Genomic DNA, 21595 nt, shown 5'->3' with positions numbered 1-21595 from the left:
ACAGGCGTCTGTTGCTCAGCTCCCTGCCCCAAATGTGGGTGTATTATACTCTATCTGTTTTACAGATGCCATCCAATAGAGCTCTGGAGGTTTGCTGACCCTGTCCCCAGGCATCAATGTCAGAATATTGTGATCCAAAGAACTGTGTCTCTCTGAGGAAATGTCTATTTTAAAATATGCTTCTGCTCCACTCCTTTCCTTTACATCTGCATCTCAGAATAGTTGATAAAACCTTTTTGTGTTTACCCCAGATCCTGCAGAGATGGAAATCTTGCAGAAGAGCTGTGTTTTCACCTGTGGTTCTAATTCTTTTTTTTTCAAAGACCTTTTTTTGCTATAGATGCTAAATAGTCTAAAAATCATATGTTTTAAATATGTGTATTTATTACAATTCCTATAATCTCAGTCCATGCCAAAAGCGTGCCCTCCAAAGTAGGGGAAGTTGGAAATTGTTGGAGTCCCATCTTGATTTAAATGCCACAGTTCTCATCTATAGGCAAAAGTGGTTTCACTATGATATGTAAAAGACTTCAGAAATTATTCCAGAGAAGTGAATTATTTAAGTATTACCATTTTTCACAGATTTCCCTAAAACTATTTTCCAACTGGTTTTGTCCCTTATTGCAAGACGTAGGAGGAATTTAGGGAGATGGCACCTTTTCTGGAACATTCTTCAATATGTGCAACAAAGAAAATCACTACCTTTAAAATAATAACAAAAAGCATCTCTCTCCCTCTCTGTTTTTAAACATGCAGATGCTGTTAAATATATCTGTTCTAATTATAAAATTCACTTCAAGCTATAAAGGTGATGGCATTTTCTTGGGGCCGCTGCTCAGGGGTGACTCAGGAGCCACCCAGCAAGACTACAGAAGTATGCTCACAGCCAGCATTAGCAATATAAATTTTTTCATACTCTAAACGAATCAGTTTGACTTGGTTGGAATTTTTAGGCCAATGGACCAAAAATGTACTTAGACCCTTAGTTCCTCTGTATTTCCTGTATTTTCAATGACAATACTTTATTGAGACTATTGTCTTTAATCACCCAGCAGACGTGATGAGTGAGGAGAGTAGGGAAAGCAGTGTGGAAGGGACTTTAGCCCCTGTATGCACCAACAGGTGCTGCAAAGTTTGTGAATGCATCAGGTAGACAGCCTGGAGCCATTCCTGCTGTTTATACAAGGACTCTTCTTACTCCTGTCTTGCAAACATGTTTAAGCTGCAATAAATTGAAACTTCCCTGTCAAATTCTCAAGGCTCTCAAAACTTGTAGGCAATGTTAGTAAAAATTTAAAATAGGGGACTTTACAGATTATTCATGCCATCAACTTAAAAGGCTGTGGGATTTGTTGCAGTACAGCAGAGAATTTTTTCATTATTGGTGGTAGCAATAATCATAAGCTGAGGCCTGTGATTCAGTTTATGGTGGTCTTCATTTATGATGAAAGACTTTATATTTAATAACAAAAGTGAGAGGATAGCAAAATTCTATTAAAGATAATTAACTCCGCAGATGCAGGGCTGAAGGCTGCTCTAAAGAGTGAAAAATACCCCAAACAAATCTATTTGGGTGATGTATTTAATCATCTTTCTTTCCAGCAGGTTAACTTTAAAGTATCTTTTTTTTTTTAATTGACACTCTTAATGAAACAATTTAAATACTACAAAACTATGTTCCGTTCCGCTTATTGCTGTTGTCAAGGGCATTTCTACATGAAACCTGAACAAGAACAGGTCAGGTGGAGCATTGTGTGGGTGAAAGCACTTCCTCTACACAGAGTATAGCAAGACAGATTGTACGTAAACAAGTACTGATTCATGGTCTTGTCTTTGAATGAAAGGGACAAATTTGTTTCTAAATTCTCCATCCTCACTTCTGACTGGAGAACTGATTCTCTGATGCTGGACTGAATAAATCACAGCCAGTGTTCTGTTATTTTGATTTTTGCTTTTATTTAGAGAGGCTTTTTTCATTCAAGAATGGAAAGTAAATATATGAGTCTCACAGAGAAAAAATAAATTAATTTCTTTCAAGGCAATCCATCTGATTTGAGTTATTCATTTAACAGAGGAAAGTGAGGTTGAAAACCAACTCTCCAAAGGCTAGCTCTGACAAACCAAGAAGGTAAGAATTTACTCACCTCAACCTGTCAAGAGCTGACGCTATTAATCCCTATACGGCTGCATAACAAATGTGTAAGGTTAACAATTAAAGGGTGGATATTTTCATTCATTTAGATCATGGGTAAAGTAAGAAACTGAGGGCTGGGTTTATTTTTTTTCCAATACTTTTGAGACATCAAAAGCACTTGAAGCAAAATAATTTTGATTCTTATTTTATTAATATAAAAGTATTTGTATTTTCTTGTTGAGACAGTGGGTGGGAGCAGTGGAATCAGGAGCTTTGTATTGAATTTCGTCTCTGATAATGAATTCCTTTTTGATCAAAGGCAAGTCTCCTAACAGCTGCATGCTGTAATTTCTTTGTCCTAAATGTAGCTGTATATAAAGTATACCTGCCTCTTGGGATATTTCAGCAATGAATAGAACTGTATATGTTGAAAGTATTACATAATGCCACTATAGCTGATATTTAGGTTGATGCTTTACAGCCTGGGTGTCCTAAACACTTTTCTCATTACTTCATTATTTTCTTTGCTGCTTATATGTGGCCCGTTCAGGTGGAACCCATTAGGCAGTAATAAGGATAAGGAAAGAGGGAGAGATGTTTATAGTCAAGTCATCAAATGTCTAGAATTCTTTTTGCTTTTTATATATGAAATATTTGCAGCCACAATTGGAGGGGGAATGGGGAGGATGGAGTTTGGAGTTTTGGGGGTTTTGTTTGGGTTTTTTTAAGACTCTGGTATCTGCAAACATTTGGAATGATTTCATGGTTCCCAAGTGTTGCCTAGCTCAAGATGATACATAATATGTAAATGTACCATCTATTTTCTGAGATTTTTGGGAAGTCACAATATAGACAAAGGTTACCCCCAGAGTCACACTGGAAATGTAAAAACTTGTGCATCCCAGAGTATTTATTTAGGTGAGAAAAGTTTATGCAGCTTATGGAAGAATTACTCTGCAAGGAAATTCAATTTCAGTAGCTTTTTTATCTCATTTCCTCAGTTCCTTTGTCATCCCCCGAGCTTAACCCTTTCTTTAGGAGCTCTGAGTAAGCGGGAAAAATGTGCTGAATTTAATGGTTGGCTTGGGAAGTCTTCCCTAAAGGACTGTTCATCCATTATAACTGGCTGTCTGCTGCACTTATTTTTTTTTACTCGCTATGAGGACACGAGTACTTACATTTGCTCTCTTTCTCAAAATATTGTGGTTTGGCTGAGTGGTTTAGACTAAACTGAAGAGATATATCAGTACTAGAGAGGATGGTTTATTTTGGTCGTTTTACCTGTGTGTTTCCAAACTCCATCTGCACTGTGAGTAACAGGCTGTGTGTGGGAGCAGTGCTGCGGCGGGCAGATGTTCAGGAGCCCTGATCACCATTCCTACACACTCAGACACAGAGAAGGGTGCTACACTCTGTTGTAGAGGGGAATTTGGAGATGGGAGCAAGGCCAGGGACCTCTGCATAGAAAGCTCAGTGTGCTGGGGGAAAGGCACATTTCACAGGGCCTTAGTACCACGTCCCTCACAAGCACTGTGCAATTTAGCTGTAGGCAAGGCAGGGTTGACCACACTGTGACTTGCATTAATCACACCACCCAGACCCAGACAGAGGACAGACTGCAGTCAAGGTCAACCAGGGCTCTCCTTGCACTCACCCTGGCCTAAGCATGGTACAGAGTGGCTGAAGCCATTCACTGCCCCTTCAGCTTGGCTGCGGTGCGCTGCTGTTCCTTGAGGACACCTTTTCAGCTGCAGTGCCTGGCTATGCCGCTGTTCTGCGGAACAAAGGGACACCTATATTTCACCAGAATCAGCTTTGATAAAATGTTTCTTCCGAGGGATAGTCAATATGCCTGGGCCCTTGCAGGTCCCCAGTGGCTTGGCCTCGACCTCCAGGCCGTGTGCTCTGGCAGCCTGTCCCCTGCAGTCCCATGCCAGGACGCCTGCTCGCCCACGGACAGCTGGGCTCGGCGCCTGAAGAAACCTGTTCGCACTCTGGCTGCAACGAGTCCGGCAGCCTATTGCTCACTCCTTCTCTGGGAAAGACTGCACTTAAAAGACTGGCAAAGCAGCCCTGAGCACAATCTAGTCACGTGCAGAAAGGATTTGGATTACAACTCTCCAGCTGCATGTGCAGCCCAAGCATTCTGGCCTTGTGCAAATGCAGTGGACTTTGTCTATTGAACTATTTTTTCCTCTCCAAGAGAACTTTCTTATGAGACAGTTGTTCAGAAATTAATTTGTGCTGCAATGGTGATTGTACTGTTATTGCTCCCATGTGACTATGGATATAGATAACATTTTACAGGAAATATGAAGAAAGGCTATTGCTTTGAGCAAGGCCATAATTTTAAGTTATCCAGAGAACATGAACTATGCTTGTATTCTCACCTCTACAGCATTGCAAATGGTACAACACCAGCTCTAGTCCAGGTGATGTTCTGATCTAGGTTTTCAACGTGACCATGTTTATTCTAATTGATAGGTTTAACATTTTAGACCTGGTTCATCAGCCTAAAATATGAATTAGTGAGCACTTAAACCTCAGACAAAATTTTCTTGTGTATGAATAAGAGATGCAGGAGTCCAGTATACATACTTAATGTAGAAATGCCTTCTCTTTTTTCCTGCCTAGGATGCATGAGATGTGTCTGCAGTTCATGGTTTTATTTTACAGAAGGTATATTTTATTGCCTCAGACTTAATGAAAATGAAAAAATCAGTGATCGTACTCAATTAGTCTAAATAGCATTACTTCATCATTTATAACAGGAGAAAAAATAACCAAAAAATATGCCCATGTAAATTACTTTTTGCATACATACTATTTCTTTTGTGTCATTCTAGTGTGAACATCCCCCTTCAACACTTTCCTGTATTGGACATACTGATTACACTGTTCATTTAGCAAGCAGAAAATGAATGGAAGTACTATTAAATATACCAAATCATTTGGATCAGAATATATCCACTTCCTTGAAAAATGAAGGTTGGGAAGAGCAGGTAGGAATAACAGCAAACACATAAATGTGGAAGATACAGTTCAATCTGGGAGCTGAAAGTGGAGGTGATGCTCCTGTGTCTGGCTCTGCCTGGGCTGGCAGCAGCCACAGGGCAGGGTGAGCCAGGGCTTCTGCTCTCGGGGGTCAGGGGTGTAACTGGGAGCAAAAGAAACTGGGTGGAAGGGATAGGATTACTGCCTGCTGTCTCTCCCAACCAGAATGAGGGTCAACCACGTTCCACCGATTTATTTGTGGGAGAGGAGTTAGAGGAATTAATTTACTAATCCTACACCCAGCCTCTCTCTTCCCCGACTGCAGTCTTCCACTAATTTCCCAATATAGATTCTGTCTTCCTCTCTGCAGCTGTTTCTTATTTGTAATTCTTAATAACAAAATGCAATTTCCTAAGACTTGGACACTTTATTTCTTCATCAAATCAACTTCCACCTAATGTACATAAAGGATTTGTTCCTAATAGATAAAAATCTGTAAACTAAGGCACTTGTAGTAGATTTTTTCCTGTCTAAATACATCAATTTAATCTGAAGAAATTAGACACCTGCTCTAACAGTAAATGAATGTTCATGAAATTTAGGGAGAATTAGAAGGCCAGTTCTTCAATCACTTACAAATCATGAACGTATACTTTTTGAGTAGCCCTGAAATAGCTTGCAGGAGTAGTTTTTAGGTGGCTCAAGATGGCTCACTGCACTCCTGTAGTTGTTCAGGAGAGACAATGTGGGGGCAGAGGCCCTACATGACATTGCTTCAGCTTCCTAATTGTATGACTGCAACTTAATGAGCTGCTTAGAGCTCAACCCAATGAAAGGTTTAAGTGACAAAAAGTGGGCTTATGTATTATTAAGATTCCTGTACTCAACATTGCAAATCCATACCTTCCTGTTTGATTTCGTAAGTCTCTAAATGCTGCCAGCTCTGCACCTGCACGTGTCTGGGACCATCCCTGATACTCTTGTCATGTCTGGCTGTGATTGCAACCCAAAAATACACCACTTATTTGCCTTAAGGGCCTGTCACAGTAGGCTTGGCACACAACCATTGGAGATCCAACACAGGAGGCAGCAGTGGTTATGGAGCAGCTTTGGCTATGAATATGCTCCACCTTTGTTTTTGAAGGTAAAGGCAAATTCATAGGACAGGAAAAAGGGTGTGTAGTGCCACTGCACAATATGTCAGGTACTTACATGGAAAAGAGGGAGTCAGTAAAATCCAGAGATCTCTATTTCCTAGTCAGCAAAGCATGTTCAGGATCTCTTCATCCCGGCCAGAGGAACAGGGGTGGGATTTCTAAGAGATGCTCATGCACCATGTTTCTTAGTGCCAGGTTGCTTCCTGCAGAAGGTGCTGGCAGAGAATATTCATATTCTGATCCCTTTTCCCCAAGGATTTTGTATCACAAGTCCCAGGGAGTCAAATAACCACTTTGTGACCCCAAAAATGGAGGTCCCACCCATCTCTCACACCCCTGCCACCACAGAGTTTCTCTCTTTATCTTATGGTGACACCAGCACTCACGTGTTGGCTTTGTACTTAAGTCACCTCAGTTCAACAACCTGGAAGAAAACAAACAACAGCAAATCCTACATAGCTTTATGCCACACTAGTGAGTCAAAGGGAGGGTCCAGTTAGGGCCAGAGCTGGTATAAGCAGGATGCAGAACTGGGAAAGGAGGAGACGCACATGTTGCCTCTCTTCTTTGTCCTTAGCTGAACACTTTGGTGCCTATATCCATAGGCTCCATGCGTGCTCTGCAAGGAACACACTGCTGAACTCTAAGTTTGGGCCCTGCTTGCTCATAGTGACCACTAATGCTGGTGAAAATATTAGCAAAGATCTGAGAAAGAAGACCAGTAAAAATTAATTAGAAAAAGATTAAGTAATATAAGAACAGACACCTGTACAAACAGTCACAGTTCAAATGGTGGCTCCTGGGGACATGTTTGTGTTAGATACATGCTCTCCTAGCTTTTAATAACTGTTTTCTCTCAGAGCATAAACATTTATGATTTAATCTAGGAATTAGCCTTAGAGACACGACAGATGTCTAGGGTAATGTTAACCTTTGTCTCAGATAATCAATTGTTGTTGGTCAGCAAATAATGAATCTGATTTAAGGAGTTCTTAGGTGACACTGGTCAACCCCACAGACTTCTGCACTGCTGCAGGCAAAGAACTGCAACCAAAACACAGTTCTTAATGTGACAGGTTGCTTCATCCTTGGCACTAGCTCAGCTGATATATGTAGGCAGCAGAGACCAGGCTTACCAAGACCCTTCTGCCCACCTTGCCATTTAGAAGGCAAGGAACTGCCAGATGAGGGCTCATAAGTAGACCACAATTTGAGCTAGAGATACATAAAACCAATACAGCATTCATCTAACTGAGAGAAAATAATTGGTAGGTATGTTCCTCAAGCTGTTTTATTCTGCTTACATAGAATGTTACATTGATTGAAGACATAAGCAGAAAGTACCTGAGAAATGACAACTGAAAAGTGGATTTGCTATATGCCTTAATTTTACATTACAGCAAAAAAGACATTTTTGAGCCTATTTGAGATTGAAATTTTTTTTATATGCATATTATTAAAGAGAAAGAAAAAGAGAGAAAAAAGAAATTAAAAGGAAAGAAGGAAAATAGGAAAATGAAAAGGAGGAAAGAAAAATGTCTTTAGAGAGTTAATTCTTCAGCCATTTTCCTCTGGTTTTGAGCTGGCACTCCATGACAACATTTCCATTATATGCTGTCTCTGGTGTATTGCTATCAAAGCATACAGGACTTTTCCATTGAGTGGAAAATTGGCGAGCCTTTCTTGTTTACAACTGCAAAGGTAACAACTCTGATAAAGTAATGGACATAATTATGACACTTTTATCCAAATTGTGGGAAAAATAATGTTACGTTCCCTTAGTCTGGCTATTGCACCTGAAAGTTATTTTTAAAATCAACACTGATGTTGCTTGTTAACAGCATCCCTACTCAGAGAGGGCTGTGCACACTCAGTGACCTCCTTGCTTCACCAAATCATTGTAAAAACACTCTCCTTGCAAGTGTAGCTTAAGGATTTTCACAGCAATTGGTGCTCTCAATAGGCTCAGCTTTGCAAAAAGAGTGTGAGTTGACTTCTAGAGGCAGCAAGTGAAGCTCCGGGCTAGAAGGGGACTGGGCAGTTGTATCCATCTCAGCAGAGTCCCTCTGCAATCCTTTCAGGCTCCACTGTGGACTGCTGCTTCTTCCCAACTGCCCTTAAAATATCAAGTCACATCTAAGTCTGAAATATAAATAGGTAAAGACAGCACATCATAGAATTATAAAATCATAAAATCATAGAATAGGCTGAGTTGGAAGGGACCCATCAGGACCACTGAGTCTAACTCCTGGCCCTCTGCAGGACACCACAAGAATCCTACCATGTGCCTGAGACATTGAGTCCCTTCCTCTTCATCTCATAGTGCCTCAGGTATTGCTGGCTCTCTCACCACACCACACTGCTCCCTCTCCATCCTCACAGCTCACGGAGCCAAGCACTGCAAACTCCCCTGAGCATCAAGCTCTAGACTCCAGCAAGCTCCTTGAATCCTCATCTTCTTAAGGCAACTCCCTAGTAAGCGGCCTACTTTTTCCATGCTTTACCTTTGTGGTTCTCAAAGCGCTTTATGAACATTCATCAAGCTTATGTTATAACACCTGTGAGGGGTTAAAACATTGCTACTTTCCCAAGGGTGGAAAACACCCAGAACTATCAGCTTCTGGTAGACATAACTTGTGACCCAAAATAAGCGCTATTAAAAATGCAATGGTGGGCTTGCTTTTATTTACCCTCTAGTAAAAAAAAGAGTATAGAAGTAAAAACATTTTCAAGTGTGCCTCCACAGCTCTGAGAGCGAGAAGCTTTTTATTTGCTTGTGCTTTTTTGCCTGAAGGGAGCTGAGACAACTTCACTAAAGATGCAATTCAGGCAGTTTGGTCTGTAAGTAAAACAAAGTACACACCATATTGGATGACTCATAGTGAAATTGCAAGAGCAGATGAAATCAGTGGGAGCCATGAGCTTTTTCGTAAACAATTTCGGAGTTACTGACACCAAAGCACAAGGCAGTGCGGTGTTAGGTACCTGTTGGGGAAGATACAATTAAAATACATGACATTGTGAGACAATGTGTTGAACAGGCTAACAACAGTGTGGGGACCAGCACAAAACAGCATTCATAACATCTTTAGATCAACATGAACCACAGCGTGTCAACATAAAGGCACATTTCATTCCCTCTGGATTGGATACTTCCCAGGAATTCCCCTCCCGGGGGTATTTCAGTGGAGAAGACCCAATGACTAGGAAGTTTGGGACAGGAATGAGGAGAATGCAACCACTCCCCGTTATCATTTTTCCCACCCACCCTCCCACGGTGAGCTTTTCTCCCTCCCAACGCTTTCACAGGAGCTCTGAAGCAGCTGGCAAGGGGAGGCATGCCAGCTACAGCTGTGCTGGCAGGGGCCCTTAAGGGGGGCTGCAAAGGCAACTGACCTAAAGCTCTGACCCTCTGCAGGGTTCCCTGTGATCTGCTGGGAAACTCCTAAGGTAAATTAAACTGTTCTTCAGGGTGAGGGCAGAGGAAATGGTCTTTTCCTGAGCAATCTGCAAAAGGACTATCATGACTTACCAGTATCAATAGAAAGTAAATTAGCTGTGATTAGTTTTGCCTACACAATTTGCCCTGTCAGCTAGGGACCTCGCCCATCAAATTTTAAATCCCATGAGAGCAGGTTACTGCAGTGTTGAGCTCTACAGAAAGTCAAAGTGTAGGTGATTTCAAACCTAGAACAGACATGATTGTTAGTATTGGGTCAAATAACTCATTTATTGGACTGCTACTTTTTCATATGGCAGCTGGACAGCGTTGTGCCTCCTGTCTGGTGTGCATTCACAGCTATGGCAAGCAATGTCCACTCAGGAGAGGTTTGGCATTGAAAGAGCTGCAATATTTTAAACTGGGATTTGAGGAACCATGCAGACCTTTGGTCTGGAATAGACTATTTCTTGCTGAGTAGAAATTGGTCCTGTATTTGGCCAATGTCACTGACTCACATGTTTATCCAGAGCACTCTGATGCATATGTCCATCTATGTTCACAGAGTACAGATAAACATGTAGTGACTTAGGTGAGCCTGACAAAGGTGTTTGGCAAATGAGTGTCAAAACTACAAACACAACTGATCCTCCCAAACTTCGTTGAAGAAATAGCACCTGGTATATTTCAGTTGGGTACTGGATTTGTCAGCTAAATCTGGACTGACTTTGCTGCTGCAAGCTGTAATGCTAAAATATATCACTTGTATAGGATGCCCTCTGCGCTTTACATCTACAAATTATCATCCCCATGAACTATTATTATAATAATATTAAATCAATAAATACTAAACTATCAAAGCTTTCCTGACTAAGCCAAAGCTATACAGCACTTGGGTGACAATGACAGCTGAAAAACAAAGACTAGGAACACTGACTTCTGAATTATTTTTCCTGTCTCTAGACAATTCTTGTATGTAATAGAGATCAGGTAAAAGAATGGTAGTGATGAAGATCTGAGTTTACATATGCTCAGCCAGTTGTTATTGCCATGTTGCTGTCTTTGCAATAGCAGCTTAAAAAAGGTATTGCTTTAAAAAGCCCCACCCAAAACCAAGACACCCCCAATTGTATTGTGAAACCTGACTATTTTTTTCATAGCTCCTTTGTCATTACTAAAAAGTTTGTTTCTTAAAATAATTAATTGTGATACAATCAATATTTAAAATAAATTTTACTTTATTTCAGTTAACAACCCATAGTTATGATTTTATATAGTTAAAAATTTTCTGCATCTCTGATTTAAGAATTCACTGTTTCCAGATTTTTTAATGTGATATTTGTATTTGACCACTGATTTTTATAATGCTGTCTGGTATTCAGTTTTTCTGTTATGTATAATCATTCAGCAATTTCAATTATGACTGATGGAATCAGGAAAATTTCACTTTCAACCATATTAGGTTCTTCACACTATTTTTCTCCCAGCTAATTGTAATTTTAATTAGATTGAGCAGCAATTGATTGTACTGATGTACTATTCAATTAATTCCACAGCGATGACTGAAGTTATTTGCTGAGTGACAGCAAAATACCAGAGTACACCAAATTTTACAATAATTATGTACCAGTTCTATTAGAAACAGTAGTCCATCATCTTGTATACCCAAATTCTGATTTTAAAGTCACACCTATTTAGGTATTTTTAACCTGTTTCCCATTAGAAAATGAGGATGACTTCATTTGTTAAGTGTAGAGATCATAAGCTTTGCAACATTAAGAAGGAACTTTAAAAACTGACTACACAAAATATCTCAGATTTAAATTTTTCATCAGAGGCAGGTGGAGTCTTGGTTTATTGTTGTGTGCCCACTGTGTTTTGCCTCTTGTTATTGTAGAACACATAGATACAGCAAAAATCATCTAGAGATCACACTACTTATGGTCTTGTCTTTTAATTCTGGATTGAAAAATAAAATACAGACTACACTTCTGTATTTTCTAAACCAGAAAAAGAACAGATTAGACTATGACCATTGTAGATGATGTTTGATCCGCATGGATTGTACATCTGTCTAGACTGTAGACTAAAATCTTGTGTACTGATCGGTCAGAGTCTGCATTACCTATTCAAACAGGAAATGTTGCATGAAGGTAAAATTCACGCCAGCATATAACAGCAGAAAATGACTTACACTGTCTGACCTAATTCAGAATTGTCAACCTCAAACATTCAAAAATTCAATCATGACACCAATCATGGAACTAATGTAAAATCCTGATTTAAACGCACATTGATTTTTCTTTTATCTACAGGTTTCTAAGTTCACAGAGAGTAGGATTCCAGACTTTCCTGGCAGTCATGAAGGATGAAAACATTGCTCTGAAGGTTGCACTTCTTGCATAGTCTTATGCTTCTTGGTATCAGTGCTCTGAGACATACAATACATTTTGTATAACAATTAAAATAATTGGCAAAACAGTTTTCAAAGGCAGAGCCTATGATTAGTCACCAGTTATTAGAAAATAATTGGGAAGGCTAATGAGGAGCATTTGTTTCCTTCTCTGCAGTTAACTACAGCATTGTCAGTTTGTGAAACCGACACCAGTCAAACCTCTAAAGGGTAAAGTCAGGCCTTTGATATGAAGTTGATAATTAAAGCTGTAGACACATAGTGGAGAGCCAAGTAGAAAGTTAAACCTGAGTCAGCGTGATGTCACAGGATTGTTGTGTTGCCTTCAGTCACAACCTGAAGCTGCTTTTTCAACCTCTTGGCCCAACTCAGTCCCACTATCCCTCTACTCCATTTGCCCAGGCTCTTGGGGTGACATGGTCAAGTAACGTGTCTGTGGATTTGCAACTTTGCCACTTTTTCAGACCATGGTTGCTGTAGCAAGCTGGGATGGGCAGAGAAGAAGTCCTGTCCACGCACACAAAAACTGCAAGGTTGTGGCTGTGGGTCCTCAAGGAAGCTGCCATGGAACTTGGCCCATGGAGTTTGAGGGCCCATGGGATGAGCTTTCCTGCATCAGTAAACAACTACATACACTTGGAAAATGTTCCTCCCAAGCAAAGAAAGCACTGGTCCCTGGCCTTATACAACTCATAAATTGATAATGCAGCCTACTGGATCTCCAGGTAAGATAACCTCCTCTGTTTCTTGTCTGTTGCCTCTCCCTACACATTTTTTACTCATGAGAGGGGAGTATCAGCTTGCAGTCCTGAGCAAAGTCCAATGTGGGCAATCCCATTTTGCTGACATAACCTACCACAGCTGTGGAATGCTATATCTGCACCACTGGCTCTGAACTGTTGCACAGCTGTAGCACGTCAGGGGGTTGTGCTCCTCCCTTGAAATGGCTGCACTTCGTGGCTGGAAGATGCAATGCCTGTGTCTCTGCACTGTGCAGAACAGACAACTCTAGACAGAATTTGGTATTTAAGTGCAAAATGGAGATTACACAGCAGAGTCAAAACATTTAACAGCAGTATTTTGAATTTCAAAACTGTATGAAAGATCAGTTTTAACCTTTGAATAGAGTTCAAAAGATGTCCCTCAGCACACATCCACTTTTAAATAAACAGGAGAATCAAGGGCCCTGACATTTCCAAAGCCCAAAACACCCGTTTGTTTTCCTTACATAAATACTTTGAATCTCAGCAACTGTCTACAAAAGATAACAATAGAATTTGTCATAGTTAAATGTGATCTGCTGATAAATTTAGCTTGCAGTTTTACAGCACCTTTGGGGAGCTTTGGTCCATTGAATAGAAGAATTTGGATGTACTGTGAGCTCGGAGGACATGCTCTTCCCCTCAGCGTTTTTCATAAATGTCATTGAAGATGCAGCAGCCATGCAGTAAGTGAGAAAAGCAGCTGCCTTACCGTCAGGTTGAATCAGAATCATAGTGCAAATATACTTAAGTGACTCAGCAGTAACTAAGTGAGTATTTGGGATCTACTCTCCCCTGGTAGTGGTCATGTAATTCCCCTTCATCTACATGGGAACTAAACTATGTTTTAAGCAGAAACTAAATATGTAGCGATGTAAACCCTTCAAAATTTTTTTTTTTGAGAGAAAATACATTGACAGAAGTTTTCTGTTATCTTCTGTTATTGTTGTTTGTGTTATTAAAATGAGCATTTTTTTCAGGTTAGGGAGAATTAAAAATCCCCTTTTTTCTTCCCCAGAGTGCCCAAAGTTTTTTTACCTTCCATTTGTTACTGATACAGTATTAACAACCCCACATGTATAAATGGAGTTTATCAAACTACTGATATCTTTAAAAGGCAGTTTTGAAAATCAGGAGTAGGGGCTTTTGAAAGAGGTTAATCACAGAATCATAGAATAAATTATGTTTTGGAAAGACTTCTCAGATCATGAAATCCAACCTATAAACTTAGATTAGGTATATTTGCACCCCAATGGACTAACACAGAGCGACCAAACGCCTCTGCTGTCCATCTCTGAACTGGACAATGTTGTTTTCCAGATTTTCAACTTACCAATCCCTCTGTCTCACATCCCTGCTAAAATGTCTCCCTATGGGAGTAGGTATTTGCTCATACTCTAGATAGAGCAGCTGGTGAGAAAACCTGATGCATTTGGAGAAAAGATCAGGTATTTGTGCAGAAGGAGGCACATCTGGGAGGTGGTTGTTCTCTCCTGCCACAATGTGTGTACACACATTAGTGTGGTTTGGATCTGCATGGCTGGGATCCATATGTTCACATGCCCATCCCGTGGAAGCCACTGCTCTGCCAGGCCAGGGGTAAAGCCCAAGCAGCAGCACATAGGGGACAGAAAATGGGTAGTCATGAAAAAAGGCAAAAAAAATAGTAAAGAACTACAAGCCAAAAGACACGCTATTGGTTTTTTTAGCCTCTTGTGCAAAACATGAACATCAAAATGAATTGACTGCCATTATGTAATTGCAAAATAGGTCTATCACACAACCTTTGGGTCTGGGGTTTGCATGTAGCCCTGTTTGAAGCAGCAGTATGAGGCATGCTGTTTCTTTGCCAAACACATAGATACGTATTTCTATTATTCACCCATTTCTTTTTTTTCAGTAAATAGTTATGGCCTTAGGCTGGGAAAAATATTTATGTTCTTCTCTACGGTGTATATATTTTGTAAGGACATATGCATATGCAAAAGTTCATGCTTTACATATTTACTTTCTTTATACAAAAGTGTGCCTGCCACATCATGTACTGCTTTCACTTCTGTGCATATTCCCCCCAATTTATCATCTTCTCATATTTAGAATGTAATTCTCACTCAAATCACAAGCAGCCAGCTCTTCTTAATAACAGTTATTTCAGAGATAACAGCTAATTATGACATTTAAAAAGGCATACATTAATATTTCAGTAGGCTCAATGTTTTGAAATACTACTCAGGGCAACATCTTGGTTGTTTTTGCAGGGAAACTTAAGGATTCATTCAGCAAATAGGCAGTTAAAACATCCTTCAACATGCAAACCCTTGCAAATACTGTCTACAGTGTCTTCTATTCATCATAAGCCACACTTTGGAAAAAAACCCAGCTTTAATGGATCGCTTCTTAATGTAATTAAGTATATTTAACAACAGTATGCTTCAGAGTCCTTAAATTAGTCCTTTGCCTCAAGACAATGTATTCATCCAAATCCCTCCCTAAAACATTCTTATTCTGTAAATCCTATTAGCATTAATCTGCTAAAGTTAGGTGTGTTTTATCATTTTTTTTTCAGATACCTGGAAAGCTTTGAGAGCTACTGCTCCTTCAGCAGCTTATGGTTCCTTCTGGAGGTCTAACTTAGCCTGGAAACTTTAAAGGATTCATAGCACCTTGCCTTGGACATCCTCAACTCAACAGTGCTATACGGAAAAGAACAAAGTGGAGGATTTATTGTAGGATGGCATTAGCAAGGGTGTGGTAAGAGGGACAAAACCAAGACTGAAACCTAACTGTGTACTATAAATGCAAAGGAGAGAAGTGATAATTCACCTCTCTTTTATCACTCCCACAGGGCATTTTGTTCTAGAAACAACAGAGACCTTTATCTGAAAGTCCTTGGGTGACCGATCCCACTTAAATTCAGCCTAAGCCTGTGCAGGCTGGAGTGAGGCCTGACCATGCTGTGAGGCAGAGCTAGCAGGGACCCCAAATATTTTCTAGCTCTAAAAAAGCATGGTCAGATTATTGTTTCAAAAGGAAGATTAACACCTCTCTGAACTGAAATCAAATGCATGCACAAAAACCCAGGAAAGGGGATTTCTGTTCCTCCCTGAGGTGCATGCAAAGTCTTTCTTGGAAGAAAGATGTGGCCACATTTTCCTTTCAGGTTTATTTCACAGGCACGTGAAAGGCACTTGGAACTTCCCAAACCATCAATTAAGTGCTGTAAGAATTTGTAAAAGTTAACAAGGAGGAGTTATTTGAGGATTTCTAAACCATGTTAAGCAGGAGTTTGGAAAGATCCTGAACACACATTTTTAAATCATCGTATTTCAAGCTTCTAAAATCTTTGTCTCAAGATCTCACTACTATATTAAGCTTGGTCACAGAAAACAAGGCAGCAGGGCTGCTGACTTTAATTTGGATTCAGAGTGGTGTTGCATAGCCTTGCCTCCAAAGCCAGGAATGTCTCCTGAAGAGAACCGGTATGGCTAACACTCCAGCCTCCTCTCCCTCGAAGCTGCCATGTTGTAAAGGGTTTACAATAGTTTAGAGTGGCTTCCCCCTTCCTCCCTGCCCACCCCGAGGGATAATCTTTCCCCATAGCCTAGGGACACTACTGGGGGGAGTGAGCCAAGGGGAAAGCACTGGGGCTGGCAGACCAGGGCCACCATGGGGTGCTTCCATCCGCTGCTTTTAATCACTCGTGGAGGTCTTTCCCGGGAGTGGACGGGGACAGCAGCTGGCACAGGCTGGACATACACCCAGCCACGGGGCTCTGTTTCAGAATTGGCTTACCCCAGGGACCGACCTGAAGCGTGTCAGGGGAGGTTTAGGCTGGATATTAGAAAAAGGTTCTTCACCCATAGGGTGGTTGGGCAGTGGAAAAGGCGCCCCAGGGAAGTGGTCACAGCACCAAGCCTGACAGAGTTCAAGAAGCATTTGGACAGTGCTCTCAGCACATGGTGGAATTCTTGGAGTGTCTTGTGCTTGGCAAAGAGTTGGACACGATGAACCTCGTGGGTCTCTTCCAACACAGGAAATTCTCTGAATCTGTGGCTTGGGGTGGCTGCCGTGCCCACACGCTCTGCCGAGGGCACAACACCTACCAATTACCGCCCGACCGCGCTGATACACGGGGCGCTGAGGCTGAAACTTCGCCCCGGGCCGGCAGGGAAAAGAAGGATCGGGGAGAGAAAAGCTACGGCTGCGGCCGCCCCGCGGCTAATGGGCGGCGGCGGAAGCGCCCCGAAATCGCGGCTGGAAATTCCCCGGCGGCAGCGGCCCCGCGCTCCCGGCCCGTAGCAGCCCCGGGGCGAACCCCGGCGCGCCCCTCCCCGCTCCGGGGCGCTTCCCCCGGCCCAGCCCCGAAGCGTGCACGTCTCCCCCATCCCCGTGTCTTTCAGCGTTTGCCAGTACTTTTCCCGAGCGCTTCCGCTCGGAAGCTTCTCCGGGAGCACCGGGTCTCATGGGGATGGAAGGGGAAGGAGGCGTCAGGGCGCTCCTGCCGGGCAGGGCCCCCTTTGCCCCGCCCCGCGGTCCCGGAGAGGTCCTCCCGCAGAGGAGAGGGAACCACCCAGGCTGTCCCTGCCCGTCCTTCCTGCGCTGGGGCGGGGGAGCAGCGGCCCTCCCGGCGGGCAAGGGGGAGCCCGGAGAGCTCCTCCCGCGCGATCCCGGCAGCGGCAGCGGCAGGAAGGGCAGGGCGGGGGCGGGGGCTGTGCCTGTGCCGGGGGGGGCGGTTCGCGGAGGAGGGGCCGCCGCCGCCGCCGCCGGGCGCAGCAGGCTGAGGGAAGGCAGGGAGCGGAGCTGCCGCTGCCGTTGCCACCGCCGAGGGCCGGGGCCTTGGACGCGTCCGGCGAAGAGCACGGGAGGAGAAGGAAGGGGAAGCGGGGGGAGCCAGCCGGCCCCTCTCGGAGGACGCGGCCCGTATCCGCCCGGGGAAGGGCAGAGGGAAGCGGAGGGGGAGCGAGCGGGCGCCGCCGCCGAGGAGACAAAGAAGCGGAGCCCGCCTGGGCTGGGAGCCTCCCCGCTGCTGCTGCCCGCCCCGCTCCGCTCTCCGCCGGCCGGCTGGAGGTGAGCGCGGCCGCGGGCGGGACGGGGATGGGGCCGGGGCGGGGGCTGGGGCCCGCCGCAAACTTGTGGCGGCCGCGGGGGACGACGCGGGGAAGGGGCGTCGGGAGCGGGGGAAAGACGGGTGTCACCTGTGCGGCCGAGGCTCCGCGGCCGCCCCGCGCAGGAGGGGCCGGTACCTGCCGGGGGCGGCACGGGGGGCCCGGAGCTGGAGGAGTGTTCGTTGTGCCACGTCCAGTTGCGGGGGGGGGTCTCGGGGGCGGCTCCTCCTCATCCTCCCGAGTTGCTGCTCGTGTGTGTGCGTGCGTGTGACAGCCGCTGCTTTGTGCCGCCCGGCCGGGGGGCAGCGCCGGGCCGGGACGCCACCCCCCGCACCCCTCGCGGGGCTCCGGTGAATAGAGGCGGTGTATCCGGCGGCCGCGGGGCAGCGCCGGGGGAAGGCGGGCAGCGCCTCCCGGCCGGAGCGCGGCGCAACCCGAAAGTTTCCCGGGCGGGAGCGGGAGCGCCGCCGCCCCGCACGGGGACCGGCGGGAAAGCACGCCGGGCTGCGGCGGGGACATCGCCCTCGGTCCGCTCAGTTCGTTTTTCTTTCCGTCACCGACTTTCGACTTCGGTAGGGCTGAGGCCGGGGATTTTCTCAAGGAGCGCGGTGCGCTATGGCCTCGGTCGATGCCAGTATAGGTAAAGGACATAAAGGTAAAATTACATCTCACGTAATGAATGTTCAGTGAAGCGCATCCCTGCGTGTTTTGGGAGGAAAATTACTGAAGTTTATAAGTCTTCTCGCCCTGTTTTTAATTAAAAATCTGCCCAGCCTAGCAGCTACCCCTTGCTGGCAGGGTAAGCACTTTGGCCTATCTAAGATCAGGTTGCCAGATCGGGATTCAGGTTTGTAGTTCAGGTCTGACCTGCAGCTGGCTGATCATGAGAGCTCTCGGCTCTAGTTTCTATGTTAATATCTTCCACTGTTTTTTAACAGTGAATGTGATTCTCTGTGTACATAAGGGTTATTCCGTGAATTCTATGTAGTCTTTCACTCTGAACTATCGTGTTTTTTAAAACAAAGAGAAACCTTTTGTTGTTTTAAAAGTTGTATGGTGACTGAAAGTCGGTAAGAATTTAAAGCATTCTTCAGCTTGAACAGTGTTTCTTCCCATGAAGCTTTTTTTTTTTTTTTTCTGAGGAACATACTGCTGCTGTTCTAGCAGCTTAATGTGGGAGAATTAGACTTCTTTTTCATGAAATGTGGTAGTGGCCTTTGTAAAAACAAATTTTCATGGCTTAACCATGCGTGGTTTATATCATCAGGAGTTTGGACTGGTAACTTAATATGGAGGAATTTGAAAGGACTCACTGGGTAGGAGATTATGAAGAATTTCTGTTTGAAAGTACTTGTTTTGCCATTGCTTTTTAGGAATCTGAAGCAACACCACATAGATGATGTTAATGGTACTACTGTGTTTTCATTTTTAGGATTATAATTTCTGATGTAATGTTGTTGCTTCTCTGAAATATTGATTTCACAACTCTGGAAATCGAAAGCCTCTGTCTCACCCAAGTGTGTTTAAGAAGTTAAGCAGATCGCTTTGTCTTTGTAACTGACTTTCTTCTTGTGACTTTGACAGAAGATGTCACTTTTGGGAACAGTGAATAAATGTAGCAATAGAAGGCACCTGTACCATGAAGATCAAGGCTGTAATTAGCAAATATTTTTATATAGGCCATGAAACAGATACAGATTCATTATAATGTTAGCTCTTATTGCTGTTGTTCTGTCATTGCAACATTAGCTGTTGCATTTTTCTCCTACTTATACCAGATTACATTTCGATTGCTTTTGTGAAAACAAAACAAAAAAAAAAAAGATACACAAAATCTCTTTTGCATTATTTTCCCAAAACTAATAGCAGAGTTAGCCCTTGATAGTGTGGGTGATTCTTTTTACTACATCCAGACTGCTGAACATATGATAAATTCAGAAGGTCAGCCTTTACCTTGTTGCCTTACAGAAAGGGAGCTTACCTCCCCTTCCTCTCTTTTCTTTATTTTCTTGGCTAGCTGTCTGAAAGCTTAAGGAAAGGTGTTTGCTCTCTTCCATGTCACCTCACATCTTCTGCTAGCTAAAGAAGAGGGACAAGGTCAGCAGTGTCTGCTGCTTTTCCAGCTTTTGTTTTTTTTGTGCCTTGTGTTGCTGTTGGTATGTTAATCCTTTGCAGTGCTCATGGCTTTCCTCAGTAGAAACTATAACAGTAGCAACTCGAAAAGTGATACCCAGATGGCTCTGTTTGCTGGTCGTGGTCTTGAGAGCAGCAAAACTACCCAGAGTATCTGCATTTTTCATTCTCCTTGAGCATTAAAGCTGTTTCCAGAGTCATGGAGACAGGTGCTGTATCAATTTACTTGCAGCAGGTTTGAAATCAAAACCAAGGCATCTTTGAATGTCAAGCATAGGTTCTAGAAAAATATTTTCTGTTTGTATTGAGGGACTGATGGTTTCTAAGCCGGGGGTATTCCCAAACCCCACTCCTGCTGTGTGTTGAGGAAGAGGGATTGCTGATGTGGATTCATTAGAGGTGTTTTGAGGGAGTTTGAAAACTGAAACCAGGCGCTGCTGTGTTTTGGTTAGTTCAGTCAGCCTAGGGTGAGGTGCTGGGTGCTCGTCGCTGGACGCCCTGCTCCCCCAAAGTAGGTCATCTGGTGTGTTGAAGAGGCGGAGAGTTGAGGCACTCTGCAGTAGAGCTGCTTTCTCCTTCTCATCAAATAATAAACCTAAAGGTAGTACGCTTTGTCCTTGTATTTACTAGGTATACAGAAATGTTGTAGAACAGTAGTTTTCAGGGAGTGAAAGTCAGGAATTCTTACTAGTTCCTGAAGTGAACAATGTTTAGAGAGCTGGGATGGTGTTTGCAATATGGGAAATAGTATTGTTTTGTCATCCTGAGATGAAGAAGTGAGGCCTGCTCTAATCATTTCACCTGTACACCATTGTCAAGTCTTTACTACATGAGATCCTGGTACACCTTTTGAGAAATGACTTTTCTGTTTGTTTTGCTTTGCAGACATCTGCATGTTGGTCCAGGAATCCAAAAGTTATTTCTGTTTTAGGTAGTTCCAATTTAAATTTTTCCTACAAATTAATTAGGCCCATTAGTTTTCTCATAATAATGTAGTCAACAGTGTTCTGCCCAATTAAACTGTTGCTCTGTTCAGTAATGTGTAAAGTAATTCTTCAAAATGGTAAGTTTTTGTTGTTTTGCTTTATTTTCCTTAAAATAATCTTCTTTTCCCCACCATAAGAATTCTTAATTTTCATAAATGCTAATGACATGAGTAAGTTGAAAGTGCATTGCAATATGAAATGTATATTTTTATATTCAGTTAAGTATATGTGACACAACAAATGAATTTGTTTCTTGCTATTAATGAAGAGAGTTTATATTTTAAACCCAGCATAAATAATAAATTTGTGTGCCTGACAGTGTACATTTTTTAAGCTTTCATATAGTACTGAGAATTTTAAGAATTCAGGTGCAGAGGAATAAATCTTGATTAGAGAATAGCAACCCAGTGCATTTTAAATTACTGCAGCTATACACAAAACCCTGGTGTCAAGTAAAGTTTTAGAAATACTCA

The 21595-nt window shown here is 42.9% G+C and overlaps 2 protein-coding genes across 7 annotated transcripts in view; one reads left to right on the top strand and one right to left on the bottom strand.

Moving 5' to 3' along the window:
* Positions 1-18654, bottom strand: part of FHL2 (four and a half LIM domains 2) — a 142047-nt gene extending 123393 nt beyond the window's left edge. The window contains exon 1 of one of the 2 annotated variants that reach the window (XM_053969775.1): positions 18094-18654. In XM_053969775.1, coding sequence (XP_053825750.1) covers positions 18094-18654 — 561 coding nt within the window. The remainder of the gene's footprint in view (positions 1-18093) is intronic. The other variant, XM_053969776.1, reaches the window with a different exon arrangement.
* The window catches only part of NCK2 (NCK adaptor protein 2), an 84257-nt gene continuing 79907 nt past the window's right edge, over positions 17246-21595 (top strand). For 3 of the 5 annotated variants that reach the window (XM_053969783.1, XM_053969779.1, XM_053969782.1), the window contains exon 1: positions 17246-17965. The gene's annotated coding sequence lies outside the window, so the exon portion shown is untranslated. Of the gene's footprint in view, positions 17966-18570; positions 18659-21595 lie in introns of those variants that run through there. The other 2 variants (XM_053969784.1, XM_053969781.1) reach the window with 1 other exon arrangement.

Source organism: Vidua macroura, chromosome 2 (genome assembly GCF_024509145.1).
Source record: "Vidua macroura isolate BioBank_ID:100142 chromosome 2, ASM2450914v1, whole genome shotgun sequence".
Classification (NCBI taxonomy): domain Eukaryota; kingdom Metazoa; phylum Chordata; class Aves; order Passeriformes; family Viduidae; genus Vidua; species Vidua macroura.
This window is presented reverse-complemented; position numbering and strand designations above follow the sequence as displayed.